The 24007-nt window shown below is 38.5% G+C and overlaps 1 protein-coding gene across 1 annotated transcript; it reads left to right on the top strand.

Moving 5' to 3' along the window:
- The first annotated feature begins 5548 nt into the window (after positions 1–5548).
- Positions 5549–23526, top strand: LOC139719932 (lengsin-like). Its single transcript, XM_071631315.1, has 2 exons — positions 5549–6063; positions 22115–23526. Exons 1-2 carry the CDS (start codon positions 5613–5615, stop codon positions 23488–23490), a joined length of 1827 nt encoding a protein of 608 aa, XP_071487416.1. The 5' UTR covers positions 5549–5612; the 3' UTR covers positions 23491–23526.
- The last annotated feature ends 481 nt before the right edge of the window (positions 23527–24007 follow it).

The following is a 24007-nucleotide window of genomic DNA, read 5'->3' as shown; positions in this document are numbered from 1 at the left end:
CATTTCTCTTACACTCGTCTGATAAAGGATTCTTTTTTTTTTCAATACAATATGAAGTATATACTCGAGTGATGTCGCAAAAAAGAAACAATGCACTTCGCCATGGCAAAAAAAAAAATAGTAAACAATCATCATGATGGAAAACAGTGTTCCACTAAAAAGCCAAGCTTGTAAGACGTGGAACACTGGAACAAAACAACAACAGCACCAATTTGTTATTCCAATAAAACATATTCATTTTAAATTCTTCTATATTACTATTGTACATTTTACTCATTGATATATGATGCTGATACTATAAACATTACTTACTAGGATTTTAGAATGCAAACGTGTAAACTATGTAACATATCACATTTGTGGCACGGACACTATGGGGCCAGGTGTGCCAGGAAAATTGAAAAGGAAGATATGCAATCAGCTACAAAAACATAACGACGACAACAACAACAATAACACAATACACAGAAATAACAGAATTTGAGGACATGCACTCAGACAGATACAGGACAACAAAGAACGAGGAAAAAGGAGCAGGGAAGAATAGAGAAGGAAAAATAGAGGGAAAAGGAGAGGTATGGAAAAGGTCTGTGGACACACTACAAAATCTCAAGGAAAAGTGAAACATGACGGGTTTTTTCATTGAACAGAATTAACTGGTATATTTAGAAAACAAATATTTTTTGAGTTTATACTTAAATGTAATTAACTTCACAGATTCTTTTAGATCATTATCTAAGCTATCCCAGAATCTGTGTCCGGTATAAACAAATGTATTTTGAGTGTGTTCAGTTCTCACTAAGGGAAGATGAAATTCTTTAGATTGTCTCGTGGGATAATCATGTACGTGGCTGTTACGGTGAAATAAAGAATAAAATATTTTTGGTACATGGTTACAGTTGTAATTAAACATAAATTGACCAAGTTGAAACAAATACAACTCTTTTATTTTCAGAATTTTGTGTTCAAGGAAAAGCTTGTCAGTATGTGCTCGGATATGAAGGTTAAAATCGATTCTGAACGCCATCTTTTGCAGAAGAAAAAGTTTATCTCACAATGTGGAATATGTGTTCCCCCAAGCAAGAATTCCGTAATTCAAGTACGGCAATACCGAACTTGAATAAAGCGTAATCAAAGCTGAAGAAGGAAGATAATATTTCAATCTATTCATTATGCCTATGTTTCGTGCAATTACATTACAAATCTTGTTTATGTGACACTTCCATGATAACTTATTATCAACACAAACACCTAAGAATTTAATAAACGAAACCTCTTCTAGGGGAGTAGTTTCAAATATAACATTACCTGGTAATCTCTTTAAAGAATTACTGAAAAACATATACTTTGTCTTCTCAATATTCAGTGACAATTTATTTGCATATATCCATTGTGAGACATTATTCAATTCATAATTCACTGTACTAATTAAAGTATTAGGGTCAGGGTGGGAATAGAAAAGATTGGAATCATCCGCGAATAGTATGAAAGAGAGTTTATCTGAAGATCTGTAAAAATTATTAATGTAAACTATAAATAACAGTGGGCCTAACAAACTTCCTTGCGGAACACCACATTCTATTTTCTTCATAGAGGAATCAAAACTGTTCACATGTATATATTGAAATCTGTCAGATAAATAACTCGTAACCCATTGCAAGGCTTTTCCGCGAATACCATGATGGGATAACTTAGAGAGAAGTATACCGTGATTAATCGTATCAAAAGCCTTGGAAAAGTCCAGGAAGATGCCTATTGTATGCGAAAATGTATCAAGTGCATGTGTAATCTTTTCCACAAAGGTAAGTAAAGCGTGGGTGGTGTTGTGATTTTCTCTGAATCCAAATTGAAAATTCGTAAATATATTACTCATATCTTTGTCCATGGTTTAAACCATGGTTTCATTTGTACCACCTTTGTGAATTCGGGCCAAAGAGTAACGTAGATTGAGTGATAAAAGCAGCAACATTAGTACAACACGTCAGTGAAAATTTGAGGAAAATCGGACAATGGACGCAAAAGTTATTAATCTTTAAGTTTTTAACTTGGAACCGCTGGATGAGGAGACTACTAGAGGTTATGGCGTATGTGTAGACAACTATAAGTGAATAAAATTCCCCCCAAAATCCATTTTTCATTAAAATTACACATTCCACCAACTCGATATTCTGACATATGTTAAGGGTAGCAATTTAATATTCCCCCTGCTTTCTGAGAGAGGTTAGTCAAGTGCTCTTTCATTATGCTAGAAAGTATTTTTTTCTTTATATTTTCTTTTTTTTTATAGATCATGTGTGTGTATACATGTGTATATTATTGGCGTTGGTATGGCGTTGGCGTTGGAATAATGATGTCAAAGTTACGCACCGATTTCTCCTTTCTAATTCTCATATCTCACTATATATATATATATGTATATATGATAAAAACCTAAAATGACATTCAATTCAATTCAATTCGTTTATTCATCTCAATCATCATAAAACAAAATACATTGTGAGATCAACATAGCAAAAAAAAAAAGAAGTATTGATGAGGAGAACGGGGATTTCAAAAATCGATAGCTTGAAAAGGCGTAAAGCCCCCAGATTACAATGGTAAATAGAATGCATGTACATGTACATGACGAAGTGAACAGAATTTTTAAATGAAGTAAAATAATAAACTGTTTGAAATCGTACATAAAACACAGGAAAATACTATACATTGAAATGGAAAAAATAAAATAAAGAGACATTAGACTAGAAAACGCTTTATCCTGGCGAGGAAAGCGCATGATTTAGAAACAAGACACTAAACAGGTTAGTCATCGCATTCATGATCAGCGACCTTACTCTCGTTACATATATATATATATATATATATATATATATATATATATATATAACGAGAGTAAGGAGGCGGTAGACGTTGCTTTGAGTCCTCACAAGTGATTTTACTTCAAGCTTACGGGTTTTCTGCCCTTTGTCAAGAGGTATGAGATGCACACTTCACACCCGGTTACATGCCGGCAGTCAATTGGCAGCCGGTTGTGGGGAAACGAAACATTTAGTAGTGGTGGTTGGAGTTAAGCCTGATAAGCGGTGGGGTGTTGTGTGTCTCGACGTCGAGACATCGAGACTCCTGAAGAAGGTGGAGGCCACCGAAAATTTGAGTTGCTCAATAAACTCCTTCTTTCTTGTATAAGCCCTATTGGCGAAATAATGCATTACTGGTTTATTTCTTGATTCTTCGTTTTATATATATATATATATATATATATATATATATATACAAATACAAATGCATAGACAGGGCAGATATATTCAATATACTCTCTAAAAAAAATCGAGTGAAAATATTCACTCTTAAAAGAGTGAATTTTGAGTGAAAATGTTCATTTTCACTCGTTTTAGAGTGACCTCAGGGATCACTCCAAAATTTTCGAGTGATCCCTGAGATCACTCCAAAATTAGTGAAAATGAACATTTTCACTCAAAATTCTCTCCAATTTCACTCTAAATTCACTCTTTTTTGTATTCACTCTTTTAAGAGTGAATATTTTCACTCGATTTTTTAAAGAGAGTATACGTTATATAAAAGTTCTTTTATGAGTGTCATCAGCACTGGGTGAGAAGATTGATAATAATAATAATAATAATAATAATAATAATAATAATAATAATAATAGTGGCTACTTGTATATAGCGCACAGGTCCACTTTTCAGTGCTCATGGCGCTTCAAAGATGAAAAGATATATATTTACATGCATATACATATTCAAACATTTCAACAAAGAAGAAAATGGCAAACAAAAACAAATATATACCAAATAAAGAATACAACATATACCAATTAAAAATACAATATTGATCCCATATTAATAATGACTTACAGCAATTACAGTCCTCAGTATGAAAGGAACAGATAAGTTTTAAGTTTGGATTTGAATGAGTCTGTAGAAGACAGTTCCCTTAACTGAAGAGGTAACTGATTCCACAATTTTGGTCCCATAACGGAAAAAGCACGATCACTGGTGACATGGAATCAAACTTACTATAGTAGTAAAAGTTAACAATCGGGCAGCAGAATTTGCAACCGTTGAAGTTTTGTGACATCTTTTTTTTTTGAAAGATTACACAACAATGAATTCGAAAAATCCAACCGAGAAGAAATCAAAGCATGAATAAGTATCTCAGCTGCAAATTTAGACAAATATTTCCTTATGAAACTTAAATTACGCAACTGATATCGAACATTCCGCTGAATATGAGTTACATGACTTCGAAATGACATTTCCTGATCAAATATGACTAGCACCTAAATTACGGGCTGTTTTCAACGGAGTAATGCAAGTATACCGATGTTGACATGACATGACGGATAATCAACTTTGCTTAACATATGCTTTGATCCCAATAACAGAAACTAAGATTTATCATCATTTATTTTAAGGCCATTGGATGTAAGCCAGATTTTCCAGATCTTGCAAACATGCTTCGAGTTTTGCAATGGCGGATGACAATGAAGACACAGTGGGTTTAAAAGACAAATAAAGTTGTATATCATCCGCATAACAATGATAACTAATACACTGTACAATGCTTGCGAAATAATTCACTAATTGGTTGCATAATATACAGAGAAAAAAAAACAGCGGGCCTCTAACAGAACCTTGAGGTACATCAAACTTTGTCATAGCTTTACAAGAGGTAGAATCACCAATTCTGACATAATGAGATCGATCACATAAGTAGGATAGGCCTATAAACCAATCAAGAACAGTTCCTTTGATTTCTACACTATGACCAGGCTTGTACGCAGATTGAAATGAATCAAGATCATCAGACGTCACAGATGGAAAACCATTTATGGCTTACAATGTATATTTCACAAAGTATATTTTTAATTAAAAGAACATGCATGGTGTAGATATTTCCTCGATGCACTGCCATATAGGCCTATGTCCATGATAATATCATTCCCTCTGCTTTATATACGAAAGCGGTAAGTCTATACTGAATAATAACAATTCAAAGTGACGCCGCCGGTATCACCTCGAATATTTCATTAGTTGAAACTGTCGGAATGGAAACACATCGAGAGGTGATTCCTCGACGCCGCACGTACAGTAATACCATGCATGGAGGTTTGAGAAACGGAGCGGTGACAAAATTCGAGGTGTGCCGGAAGTCTTGAATTCTACGCGCGTTATTCAATTGAGATTACACGGCTGTGCAGCAGCGAAAGCCGCATTATGTTTTTTTTTAACTCGCTTATGGTTCCAAGACAATTCGACCACAGAAGAACCCTGAAAATTGAGAACTCGGCCCAACCACCAGAGAGCTTGACCGGGCAGGTCGGACGAGTTGTACCTCGCCCGATCGCCACAAACACGATCTTGGACAACTCGACCCGGTCGACGTGGCAAAACATAAGGACGAGTTGTTTAGGGTCGAGGTATTTTGAGGTAAAGTCGTTCAGCCTCATGCACCTGTATCATAGTGTACGTGCGTACAATCGATGTATGTACAGTGACAGTGTCGGTGTATGTGAATATACTGTAATCTCTATTTCCTGTATAGCTCAGCTTGATCTTTTGTATTTAACACATCTGTAATTTTAGAGTATCATGTCGGCGAATGTAAACTGGACACTGAACATGCAGCGGTTCTTGATAATAAAATGGCAGGAGATGATTGTAACGGGAATTTTGGACGGCAAAACGAAGCGAAATGCTGTCGCGTACCAGAAAATGGCGGACGCCGTCATATCACGGTTTGGAATCACAGTGAACAAAAAAGTATTGAGTGCATCGGTCAAAAACAAAGTAAAATACCTACGGGAACGATTTTGTAAAGCTGAGAGAATAAAAAAATTAGGGAAAGGAAGGGACGATGTTCTTAAGATTTGTCCTTTGTACTTCGAGCTTCTTCCCTTACTGAAAACCGTGAACGATCGACCACTTGATACGCTACCAGCGGTACTGGAGGAGTTGGGGATTGCCACGGCGGCGAGCGCCATGGGCCTGGAGGCGGAGGCTGGGTATGATAGAGCAAGCAGAACCGACTCTCGAGTACCAAGTAAGTACTCGTATACGCGTGGTCGTTCTTGTCTTTTGGCGCAGTCTTAAGCATGTTATGACCAAATGAAGTAGAGTCGAATCACACAAGTCTTGCTTTTTATGAAAGGAATCGTGTGATCTGAGTGAAAAACGAGTTACATTAAGTGAATAAGTGATTTTAAACACTATAAAGCCAGGGGGCACATTGTGCCCCCTACCAGAATCAGAGCTACCAAGTCTCACGCATTCTGCGTGAGACTCAAGCATTAGGGTCTGTCTCACGATCTCACGCATGGCACCCATTTTTCTTACGCATCGGTTGAAGTCTGCAATTTGGGCCAAAAATAAGGAGCAAAGCTCAAAGAATTGGAGTGATAGTTGCAATTGACCCAGGTATATTTCCCTTTTCTCTTTCAAAATTAGTAAAAATTAGTCACTTAAATATGCACCAGATCGCATAATAATTCAAAAAAGCTCCCTATGTATACTGTGGGGGGGGGACACCCCCCTCGTTCGCGCGCGCATGCGCGCTAGCGCCGAGACGCAGAGTCAAGAAAATCTCACTCATAAAAGTTTTTTGAACTTGACATCTCTGCAGAATTTCATTTGCCACTCCTTCGCCCTTTATCCAATTTCAACCAAATTTGGTGACTTTTCCTAAAATCTTATTGCGAACATTTTGATATATAATTTGGCTATATTTGATATTGCTGGTTGCCATGGCAACCATAAACTGACAACCATGTTAGTCAGATTTTGCATATTTTTCTGTTTCAATTTAAATTAACAATGTTATAGTGTGTAAAATGGGTATTTTTTGGCTGATTTTTGCTGAAGAAGCAAAATGTGGAGTAATTATCCATGAAATGTTTTTCCTATTATTTCCTTTGTTTTTGTGTGACATAGACATAACAGAGATAATTGAAACAATAGTATTTTCCCAAGATTGTCCTTCTATTTTGTGTCATTTTGATTCCTTCTTCCAAGTTATGCCTGTAATATCATTTGTTTATCATATTATCAATCTGCAAACTTAAAATTCCAATAATATGGAAATAATATATTATGAAATGTGATTACTATGTACACATACCTATCCCAAACAATGCATGACAGGTCTCATAATGTATTTCTTGATGTTGTAATGAATAGCGCCCCCATATCGGGACCTTAAGAAATTTCAACTATAACAAATTATGAGATTCGACTTGTACATCATTTGTGGCAAATATGAAAATAATCAATCTATAATAATAAAAAAAACCTTGTTTTTAGCATATTTCCTATATATTTCTTTATATTTTGGTAAGTACATCTGTAGTACCCTCTATGGGTGACCTTGAAAAAATGCATATGTGCGGTCATGTAGAGTATTAGTTTGTCTATCCATGTGCCTAATATGACGATGATTCATCAAACAATAACAAAGTTATATAGGGGGGGGGGGGGCCACAATGTGCCCCCCTTGGGCCTGGGAAGGGTCAAAATAGCTTGGGCTTTATAGGGTTAAAGTGGGGTAAGATAAATCTACCGGGGCTGGCACAAGGGAGATCGGCCTCCCATGTACTTTGTGCATAATACATAGGAATATAATAGGGTATTACGCTTGCACTTCTTGCACTTCTTGATATTTTTCCCCAGGCTAAGGGTAAAAGTTAAGAGTTTTATAGGCTTGGTTCCATTTGATGTGAGGATTAGGAAAAGGGTTAGAGTTATGTTTCTGGATATCTTTTTGTTTCTTTGTTTGTTATGTTGTTGTTTTGCATAGCGTGCAGATATTTAATTGGAACACTTTTATAGCCACTGGAGTGAATGTTTTTGTAGAACTTGCAAAGTGTGATCATCCGTCCACACTGATGGCCAAACATCTCAGAATAGGCCTAAGGAGAAGGCAGCAAGAAGTTTCATGCAGTTCTCGAAGTTTTGGTCACTGATGCGCCGCCGAATACTAGTAGATAATGATTGTGACGTAACAATGCGCACGTATACATCCCAATGAGCGCGTACTAGTACTTCGGATCGGGGGTACCGCCCGCCTAATGTGACAAAGTTCGCAAAGTTTCATGTTGCAGACGTTTGAAAGTCAAATTTTGAGAAGGTTCATAGCTCGGCGTCCATCGTGCGTCATGCGTCCTTTGCCCGTCATGTGTCTATATACCGTTGTGAGTCATGCATTAACGTTGTTTGTTTTTTTCAAAGTTTTTTTTTTTTTTTAGTTTTTTTTTTTCTTTACAACCCGTGATGGATTTTCACGAAACTTCGCAAGTAGAATCCCTAGAGAGGGTGATGTAGCATATGAGTTTGTTTAAATGGGCACCATGCACCTGAATTGTGGAATCTTTAAAGATATATTCTTCAAAGTTATATTCTTCTCTATCGAGCCAGAAATGAAAGAGCTAGTGCTATTAGTAAGTAAACATTGGTGACTGTATATTTCAAGTTTGTTCATGACGGATCCGGTGCATGGTGCCTCCTTGGAACGGGGGGGGGGGGGGAGGGGGGGAGGGGGGGGGGGGAGGCAGAGACTCCAACTCTCTCGCTTTCGACTGGAGATCTCCCGCCGAAAACCCATTTTCACAAAATCTCCCGTTAGACCGCTTGAGATTTAATTTCTCCCACCCTGGCTCTGTGTCTTCCCCTTATTATTTTCTCAAGCTTGAAATGATCTTTCTCCCGCCCAAACACCTTTTTAAAACCAGAATTATATTTTCATATAAAAATATCGAAGGGGATCAAACGTCTCGCGTCATTTTTTCCGCGACGATACCAAATAAAGTTTTATTGAGCCTAAATATATGAACTGAATTATTCAATATTTACTTTCTTAGCGCCATCGTATGTTGAAAAGTAAGCCTGAGATAGCAGGAGAGAGCATCTAGAACCCTGCAGAGCTTCCAGGGCCCGCTTAAGGACTCACTCAGTCTGGACCCAGCCTTCGCGCTCGTGTCCTGCGATTCGCGCACATCAAGTTGGAGTCTCCAGTTTGCTAGGGGTGTCAGGTGGGAGAATCTCCAGATTAGAAGGTGCTTGCGGTTGGAGTCGGGGGGGGGGGGGGGACAAACTTTGATATTAATATCTTCAGCTTCTCAAGTGGAAACCCCGTTAAAATTATTCACTATAGACTTGGAAGGTAGCATTCCCATGGGGTTTGATAAATCTTGCTTTTTTAATCGGGCACCACACCCCCCACCCCGTGAAACTTATTCACTATAGACTTGGAAGGTAGCATTCCCATGGGGTTTGATAAATCTTGCTTTTTTAATTGGGCACCACACACTCCCCCCCCCCCCCCCCCCCCGAAAATCGCCGGAATGAAAGATTCGTTTGAGAAAAACAAACAAAAAAAATCTTCTCTTGAACCAGAAGCGGTGGGGCTTCTTGAAAATTCATGACAACATTTTCACCACACGCACTTGATAGAAATTTCGCCACGACGATATAATAGGCACCATGCCCCACTTGAGACTATTACGCTATATTGTATCAAGGGAATGTTACAGCGAAAACATTTGAAGTCGGTGTAATGCCAGGATGATGTTGGGGTAATTTCGGGGTACTTATCCTATAGCTGGCTAGGCCAGAATTTGGCAAAAGTAACTGCGACAACGTCCGAGCAACATTTTGCGGGACCGTTGTATAACAGGCAGGGTGAAAAAGATTGCCTTGGTCACGTTGAAAAGGCCTTTTTAAAACGGGACTTAAGTGAGCGCAAACCCGGGTCTCTTTCTTCTTTATGAATTCTTGTCAATCCTGTGGATAAGTGTACTTCGATGATCTGGTATTTTGGAATCAGCAATGCAACGTAAACGGCGTCATGCAACCAGCACTTTGTGTACACCTCCGAGAAGTGTAATGTCATACACATAAGGTATCATGAAAAACATTCTATAGTTGCTTTATTTTGTTATCTTTTTCAAAAGGACTTTCTCTCGGTGTCAAAAGTTACTCATCTCTCCCAACATGCCCATGCAAGTTGATCCTTCATCTCATCCCCTCCGACCTTAACTTCCTTAATGCGAAAAGAAGGAGAATTTTATATTTTTTACTCACTAGAGTCCTAACAGTGCATTCGATGGGCCGTTACATGTAGCCCCTTTGAGAGAACTTAACCAATATTGATATCAATTTATTATGGTAGTGGCGCACATGGAATTAGTGGTAATATTAGTTTAGTAGTGCCATTCTCAGTGGAATTTATCGCGAAGTTTCACTTCGCGAAGTTACAAGTGTCCATTCACACTGTCACGAAACTTGGCAAAATTTCGCACCCGGGAATTAGAGTAAGCGAAATTTCGCATTGCATTGCACATGCTCGAGGGATAATCCCAGCATGCAGTTCGGGTCTGCACATCGAGCAAGGTGAGTCACACCGGTATTTTGCTCTAACTGCAGTCCTCCTTTTTGCATCATTCTAACTTTGCACTACTAGTATAGCACTGTTAAAGGGATGGTACAGTTTCGGTTGAGATGGGGCTTCAGGTTTCTAACGTTTTGGCTGATTATTTTTTTAGATAATGAGAAACCACTTGTGAAAATGATATGAAAGAACATATAATTTTAAGAGGAATTCACAGTTTATTTCATGAAAATAGGTTTTGAAATGGCTGTGATATCCAAAACAAAACGATCTTAATAAAGGGTGGGGTCCACCTTTTATTTATTCGCTTTTTTTTTTTTACTTTGTCTTTGGATATCTCGGCCATTTCAAACCCAATTTTCATCAAACAAACTTTGCGTTCCGTTAAGAGTTGTATCCCTTTTTAACATACCTCATAAAGTGGTTTCTAACTCATCTCACAAAAAGTCAAAAACTAAATCCTCCCCTCAACCACTACTATGCCGTCCCTTTAAACAGTGCAACACTAAACTGCATTGTCAGTCAATAAAACTAACTATAACAATGACTATACTGATTTAGATGGAAAACAGGAACCAATAGAATATCAAATGGCAGACTCGAGCCAGCATAGAAGAAAACAATCTTTTTGCGGCTTCTCTGTAAGGGGGCGCTGTGACATAGTATGGATATAATTCCCGACTCTCAATCGGAGGACCGGAGTCCGATTCCCGCTCAGTTTCTACGTCCTTGGACAAGATGTTTTTACCCACATGTCCCTCTTGGCCCAGGTATATAAGTGGGTACATGACAACGCTAGGGTAATAATAATGGCAGGGCCCTCTGGTAGAGCAGTGGCAACACTGTATAGAGGCTACCCTGGATAAAGAAGACCTTATTATTATTCTCTGCGCTGTACTACTCCTACGCCGGCAGCGCAACGTTGGATCATTTGTGTTGCCTAATGCATACGTTATGCTTTTAATAATGTCTGGAATCTAGATATATCAATCTTTCCAATCTGCCGTACTTTTTTTCAAATTAATTCTGGCCTTAATCACATATATTTTATCTCTTTAGGCACAGAGACGTCCATACAAGATTACGAAATAATATAGCGAAGAAGACTGTACATTGTATTAAGTTTTGAAATATTTTTTCTTCTTTTTATGGCAACAAAGAGAGTGCAGGGAATTTACAACAGCGATTGTAATAAAGGTGTGTATTTAAATCATCATTTACATAGAGAGAATGATGGCGTGGTCTATAGAGCAAATTTCTTATTCTATTTTGATAAAGCTATTTTTATCGTACCGGTACTCTGTATCTTTTTATCAAAAAAAGAATACTACATATTTATAGAAACATAGAGATTACGAGAGTAAAAGATGGGATGTGACAAGGCATGACAAGATTATGCATAGCCCATGTTTGCTCGCTGACCAGTTGTTATTCAAGAGGAGAACCAACCTTCTCAATGCTAACAGTGGAAGTCTCCTTAACATTACAATACAATTTCCCTCGGCATATATATCCTGTGGATTAGATACAGCTATCAGTTTCTTTCGAACTGTTCCACAGTGTATGGTCGTGAGTCCTGAAAATGAAGTTATTGCATACAATTCGGTTGACCAGCTCATCGGACATGACATCAGGAAGCCTGTTAAAGGAGAAATCCAGTCCAAATACACAAGTTAGTCTGATTAAAAAAAGAGTAAAATCTTACGAGTTTAACAGTAAAAAAAATTGACTGAAATTGGATGAAAAATAAGGAAGTTATGACATTTTGAAGTTTTGCTAATTTCTGCAAAACAGTAGCTGTTCTTGTACAGTGGAATATGCAAATGAGTGAGCTGACTATGTCATAACCTCACAATATTTTCTGTTGATCGTGTACAAAAAAATACGAAAATTCAATGTTTCTGCCATTGAAGTCTGAAACATGATGTTATTCCTAGTTGAATAAATGCAGAATGGTGATCAGTTAGATATACGAGGATTTGAGCCTCGGGTATAATTGCGTTTGAATGGAAAAACGGGAAATTTTAAAATCTTATGAATAATAAGTTGTGAGGGGATGATCACTGTGCCATTTGCATATTCATATTGTTCAAGAACTGTTTCCCCCTAAAATAGGGAAACTTTTCTCTTTATTGATCAAAATTCCAACTCGTTATCTCTTTCTTATAGGCTTGTATTTCCCCTTTACTATGACAGGGCAAATTAAGGTCAAACAGAACGGTTAAAGCTTTATCTATCAGTATTGTATTTTCACAAATTTGAGAAAATATAATGTCACACTAGCTGCATTAATCTTGACACTAATCAAAGACACAGCTTCTAGAATTGGCTTGATTCAATCAATTAATTTCACCTATAGGTACTGGGGACGTAAAGTTGTGAAATATTATATGCCTTAAACATGATTATTTCAATAGTTTGTTAACAGAACAATGGGGGTCGTAAGGTGGTGACACCACGTCTTGCTGTATTGTCGACATAATTATGACTGATGATAACACAACAAAAAAAATTAGTAGTCAACATTCCGTGACTTCGAGTTGATGAAAAGTCACCCGTATGTTTGTTTTTATGTAGTGCATATACCTGGTTCTGATAACCCTGTATGGAGCAAACATGCTCAGACACGTCTCTTTACATTAAGATTTTGCGGACAATAAAAACTTTCGAAACAACGAACTGTAGCCGCTTTAAAGCGTCGTGATTTATCTGTTTATTATTTTTGATAAATTTCTGTCGACCATTGCGGAGAACCACCGGATATTTGATGAAATGGCAATGACTGAAATAAAGATCCGATAACCAAAGGTTGAATTGATCGTGCTGTCCTCCGTATGTATCGTTTGCAGATGAGTAACCCAAACCCAGTGTTAGTGCGTCAAAATAGTTCTAAAACGTGAGTTAGGGAAAGAAACAACTAATGTAAAAATGTTGATCAGTACAATCAATTTTAAATATTGTTAGATATGCAATATGTGAATAATGGTTTTATTGAAATTATTTCTTGAATAAACCGTCTTCATTTTATTTTGTGGTTTATTGAGAAAGAAATAGTGATATCTCCTTCTATTCTAGGCTTTTTTTGCGAAATTTTAATTTGCCAAGATGTTTTGTGATGCTACTGAACTACACATACTGAACTATCAAATGTGATAACTCGAACATTTTTTGAATCACTGCTCCCAATGGTAACAGTGGCTTTAAGCGCTTGCGGAATGTAAATAGCTTTGTCCCTTTAGCGTCGATGGTATTGTACACCATCGTGTGTATACGTGCAAACAATGATACTAAATTTTCTCCCCTTTGCCAAGGTTCAGTTATCCACATTAGTTTACACAAAAGCTCCATTCAACTGAATATAATAAGCAGTCCATGGTGGCATTCCGTTCACCTTCTTTTTCTTTTATTCTATTATATTAAATGGGTTAGTCAAATACCGGTTAGTGATTGGCTAAACACAGTCACGTGATGGAGGTATATTCGTTATGTTCGCCCATGGGCGAACATTCTTGTAATTAATGTTCTCCCACGGGAAAACATTTTCACGTAAGACAGAAGGCCTATGACCGCGCGCGCACAGTAAATTTGGCTCTGCGCGAGCGAGCGATCGAGTGCGTGCTGGTGGTTGACGTTGACGTAGACCCTATTTGACGTATTTGACTAACCCATATAATATTATAACAGATGATAACTTTTGCTATCGGGAACATGTACCAAACGTGCCACCCTCGGTTTGAAATGCTATTTCGGGAGGCTATAACTCCCTCGACTTCGTCTCGGGACTTCAATATAACCTCCCTCAATAGCATTTCAAACCTTTCGAAATTGATTAAAGCACATAGAGCAGATCTATCCTTGTATGAAGGTGTATAAAGTAAATATGATTAGGGTATTTTTTTTTTTCTTACACGTGCCCACGGAGATTAGTTCTCTACCTCCCTGGTGTGTCCGATCTGTGTTGAAATACTTTACATGTATTCTTTCCCAAGTATCTGGATTAGGAAAAACTGATAGAATGTGAGAGGTTATAGGACGGATGGGGGGTGGGGAGTGATGGATCAGGGACAGGGAGAGATGGACAGGGTGAGGGAGTTGGAGGGGGGGGGGGGGGTGGATGGGGAAGAGGCCCGGGAGAGAGTAATGCAGGAATGTAACGTGAAGATGCTTTTCTACTCGATGGTGGTACTTATGTTCGTGTAAATTAATCCGCGTTGAATCGAGGGCATCTGCTATATGTATCGATTGTCGATTGGAGCGGGACAGAGAGGGACCAATAAAAGGGTGTTATATTAGCGCGCCAGATGCAGCACACACACACGACGGCTGCTCCAGGCAGTGTTCTACGCCTAATTAGAAAACAGCTTTGTGTTTGGAAGAGAAGATGCAGATGCGGAAATACAAGTACATCAAGGCCTGACACCGTTTTTCGTGTCCTCGTGCCATCTAAAAGAAGGAAAACAATGCAAAATGAAATTAGATATTATCTCATGGATACAGTCAGCATACACTGTACGGTTTAAATCGTCTAACGACCGATGCCATTCTGTGCGTTCCTGTTATTACTCGTATCATTACACATGTCACATGATAACGTGAGAAAATTCCCATCAGGTACAGCTCAATGTAGTCTGGCACAGCAATGGATTTGATTATAATCAAATATGACTAATTTCTGTTGTTATCTTGATCAGCTGCGTTCCATTAGAATCGAGTTAATTTAAATGCTTATATATATATACAATGACTTAATATTCCAACTGCATTGATAGCAAGGTTTAAACTAGAAGGGTAACGATTTTTTTTAAAGAAAAAAAAAACATGTATGAAAGACGAGAAGAGGAAAACATATTAATAGCAGACTCGGAATCAAGACAGTCATGTCGCAGTTTTGTTTATTGGCCTCAAATCAGTAAATTGATTGGACCAGAGGTGACCCGGAGCCCCGTCACTTTGTGGTATATTGTGCATGATACCAAATTTGGGACAAATTTTGTCAACAGATAAGGGATTATGATAAAGTACCAGGCTGGAAAAACTAACAAAATGCTGTTGATTATTGTGAATATAAACATGTACTCCTTTTTGGGGGGTACTTCAAAAAAAAAATGCAGTTTTTCCAAGAGAGAAGCCGTGGATGAGTTTGAGCTGCAAAAACCCTTTGCAAATTCCAGGGCTGACGTAAAACAAGACAGTTTTGATACGAAACACGAATTACATCTAATTTTCCGTATGTATAATTTTTTATAGACTCTTTTATTTATAGACTTTTTTATATATACTCTTTTTATTCATTGACTTTTTAAACGAATGTTTAGGGAGAATCTTTACAGATGATGTGATATACCTTATGTGCAGAGCTTTCGAAGGCTAATGTTCAGTGTTAGCTGCCTTTGCGCATGACCCCATAGTCATGGCCGGTGATCAATATTAACCAGGACATTGCGTGCCGTTATCGTGACCTACCTAAACATTGGGTTCACATTATATTCCTCACGTCAAGTTTCGTCTTCCGTACAACGTCGAGCGCAAAGCTGCGTGACGCCATTCTGTAGTCTGCACTTCGCGTACTTCATTATTTTTACTCCATGCAATCAATTTTGCTTCGTGTCATTTCGCTTCGTGTATATTCATAATGCTTTCAGTCGTATTAATTACGAGGCAATCGAAACGAACAATACGAAAAAAAAAAATAATTTACGAAGATACATTCAATGAATGGTCAAAATACTGTATTTCTCTGGTATATTGAAAGCGATCAATATATTCACAAGATTTGAACTTCAGATCATCATTCTGTGCATGATCATCAGGCATTAAAATATTATTATGTGGGGTGCAAATCATCCACCAGACAGTATAGGTTTCGATACCAATAAGAAATATAGTAGGCCTAACGAAAATTCGCCCCACTTTTATGCCCAAATACATAGGGTGTATCCACTTCGGCGACTCCAAACTTTTTTTTTTTAACCCAGGAAGTGGCACCTGAAATATGACCTCCCCCCCCCCCTATTTTTAAAAACGTGGCGCCACCCGTGATATAGAACAATAAAAAGAACATTTTCAAGATATTGACGTCAATGCAAACTGTATATTAAGTTATGAGCCGCCAATTAATATGTTGTATATGAAATTACAACAAAAGGAGCTTTCTTCAGCTTTGAATCAAGATTTGAATCAATCTCGCTTATAAGTTGCTTGCGACATATCATTTCAAGTGACAGTCTTCATACTTCAATATCCCTTTTGAAATCCTTAGTGTTGATAATATGATATGGACTGGTCGTTAGGGGGATATACATTTTTTATTGCCTGAAGTAGAATCGTTTTGTCAAAGACAGTCGCAAGTCGAAGACGAGGGCAATATACGATTCTAGTTGGGGGCAATTTTATCATCCCCCGAAAGTAAGCAATTGATATTATATCGTTACTTTTAACCAAATCAGATATCTATCGAGCGAATATTAAGATATTTACAATATATTAAAGTAATCACATCTTAATAATTGCGCTTCAAAGGGGAAAACAAAAAGATTACCATGATTTCTGCATGTACTTGAAGTAAGAGTTTACTTTCTTGTAGCCTCAGTTCGCGCACGTATTGATAGCAGGCGTTCCCGCAGCATCGAGACAAAATACTAGTACACACCCCGCTATCTTACACGTCAGATACCATTAACTTTCGTCCGCGGGCAATAAACGATTTTCGTCCTGCAATTTTATTTCCTTGTGGAAGAGGGGTATGTGAAAAATTCATTGCTCAGATGTCTGATAGTATTAAAATCTTCTTTACGTTCGAAATGCAATGTGTATATCTTTTAACTCTCATTTTCGTTTTCATTTTCTAATTTTCTTTTGATAATCCACGATATAGGGATGATTCGCAGGTTTTAGAAGTTTCTTTAGTATAATGAATTGAATAATTTAATGAAATATATAGGCCTATAGTCAGGTGAAGCAGTGTACGGACAAATCCGGTCCAACGAGACATTTGCAACGAACCTATTACTCTTTTTTAAATGTGAAAACGATGGGACTCGCTTGATGCCTTTATAAAAATGCTTGAAACTCGACCAATCCCCACATCCAATGCAGTAGTGACGACAATAAAAGTACACACAACACGTGCAGCAAAGTTGGTCAAGGATCATAATTATTTTGGTTATTTTTTTAGTCAGAAAATCCTAAAATCCTAAACTAATTGAAAATATATACGTACATTGTATAACGTGCAAAACTAATTGAAATATACATATCACAATATAATGGTCACATGCAGTGAAATGCGACTGGAAATAAGTGACCTCTTCATGTTTCCTTGATCACCTTTTGTCCTTCCTTTCTATCATACTGACCACTATAAATGGTAGATAATTGTGATGCATGATATTGTGTAATAGAGCGTGACCTCTCCAATTTTTCAGATTTTCTTTCCCAACAAGTGCGATTCAATCTATTCTTTTTTTTTTTTGTCAGCTGTTCAACAAGAATTAATCGTGCGCATTAGTATAGGCCTACTATATTTAGAATATACGTGCACAAAGGATGCCATCCCTGTGTGCGAACAAACGGTGTCACTCCCGGGTTGGAGTATAGAACGTGAAGACTACTGTAACCGATTTTAGTGGATGTCCCTCACCGACAAGCAGAACCTGTTGATTCGCCGCCAGGGATCGGCAGCATTTCACATTATGGTGAGTGAATGTGGGCGTCAAGCTGTATAGAGACCCTTTTCTGGCCCCGTGCATAGCAGAAAGCAACGTGTACAGAATTCGACTTCAATTCATTCAGCTCTGGTGCAGCCAAGAGGGAGAGCGGGAGCAAAGTGTTTCTCTACATTGGCCAAGTCGAATGTGAGATACAGTTAATTTACCTTCTTTAACTGATTGTACTCGTTATACACTATATCTTCCAATCAGGCTGTCTGAAGACGGATGTATCATTCGTTTGTAAACTTTGATTTGTCGCATCTGGGCGGAGTCATTCAACACTCCCAAGTGACTCGGTGTTGATAGCAGATTTCATACGTGCACGGTAACACATTGCACTTTCGTCTTCTTTGCAACCTTGTTTACAGTCGATGTTGCTTTTTATTGTAGATTATAGGCTGATGCAATTAGTACATGTAGACATCTTAATGTCAATTTAGGGAACCTGCAATTATTACACACAGTCAGTATAATATATGCACTGCTACTCAATTATTTCTCCATAAATTTGTGTGTGTGTATGTATGCAATTTCCATTTCTATTTATATTCTCTTTGAGCTGGCATATTAGTCTGTACGTATTGAAGTTCATCCACAATATATACTGAGCAAGAAATTGCAGTTTCTAATATGATTGCGTCTGTAAAAACTAATTGGCTAAATGCGTAGGACTTACATGTCGAGGTAATTCATAGAATGAATAGAATGAAAACAAACAACGTAAAATGGTTTTGTATCCTTGATTTGATTTTGATATGGCAATTGATAGAAAATACTGTTCAGCCCGTTCTGAGGATGGTTCAAATGTCTGTGCAGTTTTGCTGTAGGCCAAACAAATTGATTCTGTGGAGAAATTATTTCAAATTTCATATTCTAAGTATATATTTTCAAAGCATTGATTCGAACCTCTTTTCAAGTCTGTCGCTTAAGAACATAAGTTTAAATCTCTTCAAATTTATTCAACTTTTGGGCGTCACATACAATATTCCTTGAATCACGCATAAATCAAGATAAATGAGTCTCTTTTTGGAAGATGTTGCTAGTTATCGGGAGTGATGAGAATATGAATTTTAATGATGATGCTAATGCTACTCATAATAGAAGCAGTAATTAAAGTGAAAATAGAAATGTCATAAATGATAACGATAACGATTATAATAACAATTATGTTTGTATTGATAATCTCTTGGGTGACATTTAGTATGACATCTAGCAATAATGTTTAGGGTGGCTTCACCAGTTTATATTTTTCTTCAAGAGAACCCCGTTATTGTCATGATCCAAGACTCGCCTGGAACCCATTTCTTCTTGTAAGAATCAATTAAGATCGAATTCTGCCAGTCGGTTATCAGATAAAAGTATGCTGTTATACATGTAGGCCAACACCAACTAACTTAATTGGAATGACTATAGTCTCACGAGTGAGATAGAAGTATTCTTCTTAATGTTCTTCTTAACATTATGCAGAAAGTACTTTGACTCCTGAAAATTATGAAAACATACCAAAATTGCGGAAAAAAAGGCTACATAGTCGCCATCCATCTCACAGATAGGTATTTCAGAGGGAGGTTTCTGCCCCGACTTAGAATCGTTTAAAAGGAATCGAAGTAATGTGAAAAGTTCGAATCAGCTGCGTAACGTCAATCTCCCCTTTGGAGTCTAGATCTGTAAACGGCAACAGTCTGACCTGCTGACTTCACAGTCGCGTACATGTTCTTCTCTGCTCCCATGTTTTTGTCACTATGGTCAACATCTCTTCTTTTTTATATTTCGTTTTAATGTAAGGTTGTCCTATTGAGCATTGTTTGTTTGTTTGTTTGTTTTTTGTGATTTTTTGTTCTCTAATTGGTAAAGTTTGACAGCTGCTCGTCCGAATGAGAACGCTAAAAGATCGTTTGTTTTGACGACTAAGATCCCTGTCCATGGAAATCCGTTGAGTGCCACTTGTTCGACAGGTTCGTCACCTCCTGTCCGAACGAGTAAAAGATCAAGCATCTTTCCATCCGCATCAACTTCCACAACTTATTCACTGCCACGTTAATTCATTGATTCTTGATGCATCACGGCTTGCAATATTATTTCATAATAATGCTGTGTTCACGCCATTCATCCCGGCGGCCACGGCAGTCACGTTTCAGGCTACCATGGACAAAACGGGATGGACGTGAGACAAATCTTCGAGCGATCCCTGAGGTCACTCCAAGATTAGTGAAAATAAACATTTTCACTCAGAATTAATTCCAATTTCACTCTAAACCCATTGCTCTTCTATCTATCTCTATGAAACATGCCCTTGGGCTTCTAAAGAAAGAGGAATAGATTCGGGATTCTGTTATTCACTTTTTTAGAGAGTGCACGGCGCACTTCGTTTCGGGCAAATGCACCCGGGGCTGCCATGGCCGCCGGGAACATGATGTAAACGCAGCATAAGGATAAAGAGACGTTTAACAATACTAACAAAGAAACACATGTCGCGTAGAAAAAATGTGCAGGGGATTATATCGCTGCGAAGAAATTGTTGCACATTTCTCTATGGAAACCTCACGTCGAATTGATCGGACATCAAACAGCTGACGACGGATATCTGCCTAGAACAGTTAGACCTCTTTGGTCGATCAACTTCAGCAGATGTTCGGCAACCAATCGATGCATAAACCATGATTGGTTTATGAACGGTGGCCAAAGATTCACCGTATAGCCAACATCTCAGTGTAACATTCTCAAAGGGAAAATAATATGTCGTCTGCTTGTCCAAATCCCGAGGGTGACTAAGCCAGCTGAGGCCAATATCATCCCATTTTGATACAATAATGAAGTGATTCATTTAATACAGCTAATAAGTCATCTTTGTTTTGAATTCTATTTTGTAACGATAGACTGCTAACCAGTATAGGTCAGCAAAGATAAAGGTATTCAAAAGTCATGAAATGCCCGATGACATCAATATTTGTGGGCTGGTTGTAGCATGGAGCCATACTAGATAAACTTATTTAACTTCACGGTTGTAGGGAGAAAGTATTGGTGACTTTAAAATAACATGTAGTCTTGCTGTAGTGAAGAACATGCTTGTGTTAGATATTATGTAGATATGTTTTATGTTTCATTATTCTGACTTTATACGTCGGTATTCCCGTCTGTAGCATATTTATCTCTGACATCATAAAACCTCTTCTGGCGGTTTTTCATGGCACTCGAGTGATATCTCAGAAGAGAGTCTCCAGTACATGTACATTGTATAATATACATATACAATACTATATACAATATACAATATATATATATATACAATATATATATATATATATATATATATATATATATATATACAATATACAATATTATTCAGATGTTAAATGTGCGTTGCACTGTGCTGAGAATCGTTGTGACCCATGCGATCGTGCTTGGTATGTGCTATGGATATTATTACCACCTGATTATGATGACTATACAGACTCATTACTGTGTGTCATGTAGGCCCTATGCACTCTCTATAGGGGCCTGCTTCAAAGAGAGTTTTGATAAATCTGACCGCTCGATTTATTGAGCGTAACTCTGTGAATCGAGGGTAAATCAATCCTGATCGTAAGTCTGTTTCATAAAGATACTTGCGCTTGATTTAAAGCACAGATTTGATAGCAGATAGAGCGTGACCTTTTGAATCGCATCAATCATAAGATCGATCTAACAATCCATCTTTATGAAACAGGCCCTTGGGCTTCTAAAGAAAGAGGAATAGATTCGGGATACTCATCACTCTGGTGATGATCTACTGGCATTCAATCACTCGAGAGTATGTTCATTACTGTACGCATATCACAATCCATATGACTTGTAGCGGATACTCAATGAGTGAGTGTTATTCAATTTCTTATGAAATCATTTTCAGGCAGAATACACTCATTTGAAATTTGAAGATTGGCGTGAAGCTGACTGTTCTGATCTCAAAGATTACTAGTATCATGCTTGTCTCTTGGTTCTCTTCTTATATTCCCCCACAGCAATAGATAATCCACAGAACCTCAGGATGGACTCCAAAAGGACCTGTGAGGAAATCCTTCTGGAGATAGAGAAGGAGGATATTCTAGCGGTGCGGTTTGAGCAGACTGACATGAACGGAATCGCCAGGTCCAAGACCATACCTAGCTGTCACTTCAGGGAGAAGGCAACAGGTGGACTTAACTTCTATCTGGGTCATGTCGCCCTTGGCGTGCAGGCAGAGCTGATAGAGGGCGCTGGGTACAACGAGGAGACAGGCTACGCAGATGCGGTAATGTTTCCCGATTACGACACCTTCCAGGTCTTGCCATGGGTAAAGAGGACAGGACGCATTCTTACCGAGCCAACGTACAAAGGCGAGTTCGTTGGGGCTCACCCTCGAGTGGTGGCGCGAAAACAGTTGGAACAGTTAAAGACACTTGGGCTGTCTCTTTTTTCTGCCCACGAGCACGAGTTTTACCTGCTAGATAAGGAAACTCTACAGCCGTTCAATAATGACGTCAACGCACACAGCACTATCCGAGGCGCTCCCGTCAGCGACTTCCTCAACAGTCTGATTGAATATCTTCCTAAGGTTGGCGTCAACGTCGAATGTGTGGAGAACGAGTACGGCCCTGGCCAAGTGGAGATATCCTACAAACCGGCCTTTGGTATTCGTGCCGCGGACAACGCCCACACATACAAAACATCCATCAAGGAGATTGCTCTGCTCAATGGCTACGTTGCCACCTTCATGAGCAAACCCTACCTCGATAAAGATGGCAGTTCATGTCATTTTTGCCACTCTCTCTGGGATCTTGAAGGGAAGACTCCTCTCCTGTACGATTCCAGTGATCCTCAGGGACTGTCGCAAATTGCAAAGTGGTGGATTGCTGGCCTTCTTGCCCACTCGCCTGCCATTCACATACTCATGGAGCCAACCGTTAACTGTCTCAAGCGTACTCAACCCTTCAAATTCTGCCCGGTCAACGCTACGTGGGGAATGGATAATCGCTCTTGTGCTATAAGGGTGAAAGTGAACGGCGGGAAAGGAACCTACATCGAGAATCGCATGGGTGCCTCGGGCTGCAATCCCTACCTGGTGCTGGCAGCAACGGTTGCGGCTGGAATGGACGGCATCACCAACAGGCTGCCACTCCCACCCGAATGCACCGGCAACGCCTATAACGAGGAAGACTTGCCTCCCAAAACCCCGGCACTCCCGAACAACACGGAAGACGCTCTTCAGGCGTTACTTAGCGACGAGGTAATCAGAGAGGCTCTGGGAGAAGACTTCATCAAGTGTTTCTCCGCGATCAGAATCAACGAAGCTAAAGTAGAGAAAGAAGCTCTTGAAAAGGGAGAAGAGAATTGGGATTTCAATTACTTCTATGAGTACTTGTAGGATGTTAACCAGTATAACGCACAAACAAAATGAGAAGCGGGATTCTTTTGGAGTTAGATAAGTCCAAAGCTGATGGAAAATGGTTCCAAGTATCTTTCAATTGCATCCCGTTGCTCTCAATTAGCCATTGTAAACGGCAGATGTATAGTATTGCATTGTCGACCGATACAGTCCGGTAACCCGCAGTGACATTGTACACATCGCGCGGCTTAACTCATCATGAACAAACAACTCGCAAGAAGCGTGGTAAAAGAAAATGGCGTCTTATTCTTGTGTTTGAGTACTGTAAAGCGAGTCCAAAACAGTCAAATCGTGTATTCTGTTATACTACGCAATGATGGAAGGTTGTATCAGATTTGATGTACAGGATAGGACAATATCTGTGATGCTGCGCACAACTATCCTATCTAATACGTTGATAATTTTGTTTTGTATTATTATGCTCACATTAATTGTGAACGCTTGACTATATTCTGTTCTGCTGTAAAAAGAAAGAAATTACTTGAATGACTTGTAT

This window comes from Diadema antillarum, unplaced genomic scaffold (assembly GCF_040938485.1).
Source record: "Diadema antillarum isolate AM-2024a unplaced genomic scaffold, OU_Dant_1.0 scf00000117, whole genome shotgun sequence".
Lineage (NCBI taxonomy): Eukaryota > Metazoa > Echinodermata > Echinoidea > Diadematoida > Diadematidae > Diadema > Diadema antillarum.
The sequence above is the reverse complement of the archived record's forward strand: the minus strand, read 5'-3'. Positions and strand labels throughout refer to the sequence as shown.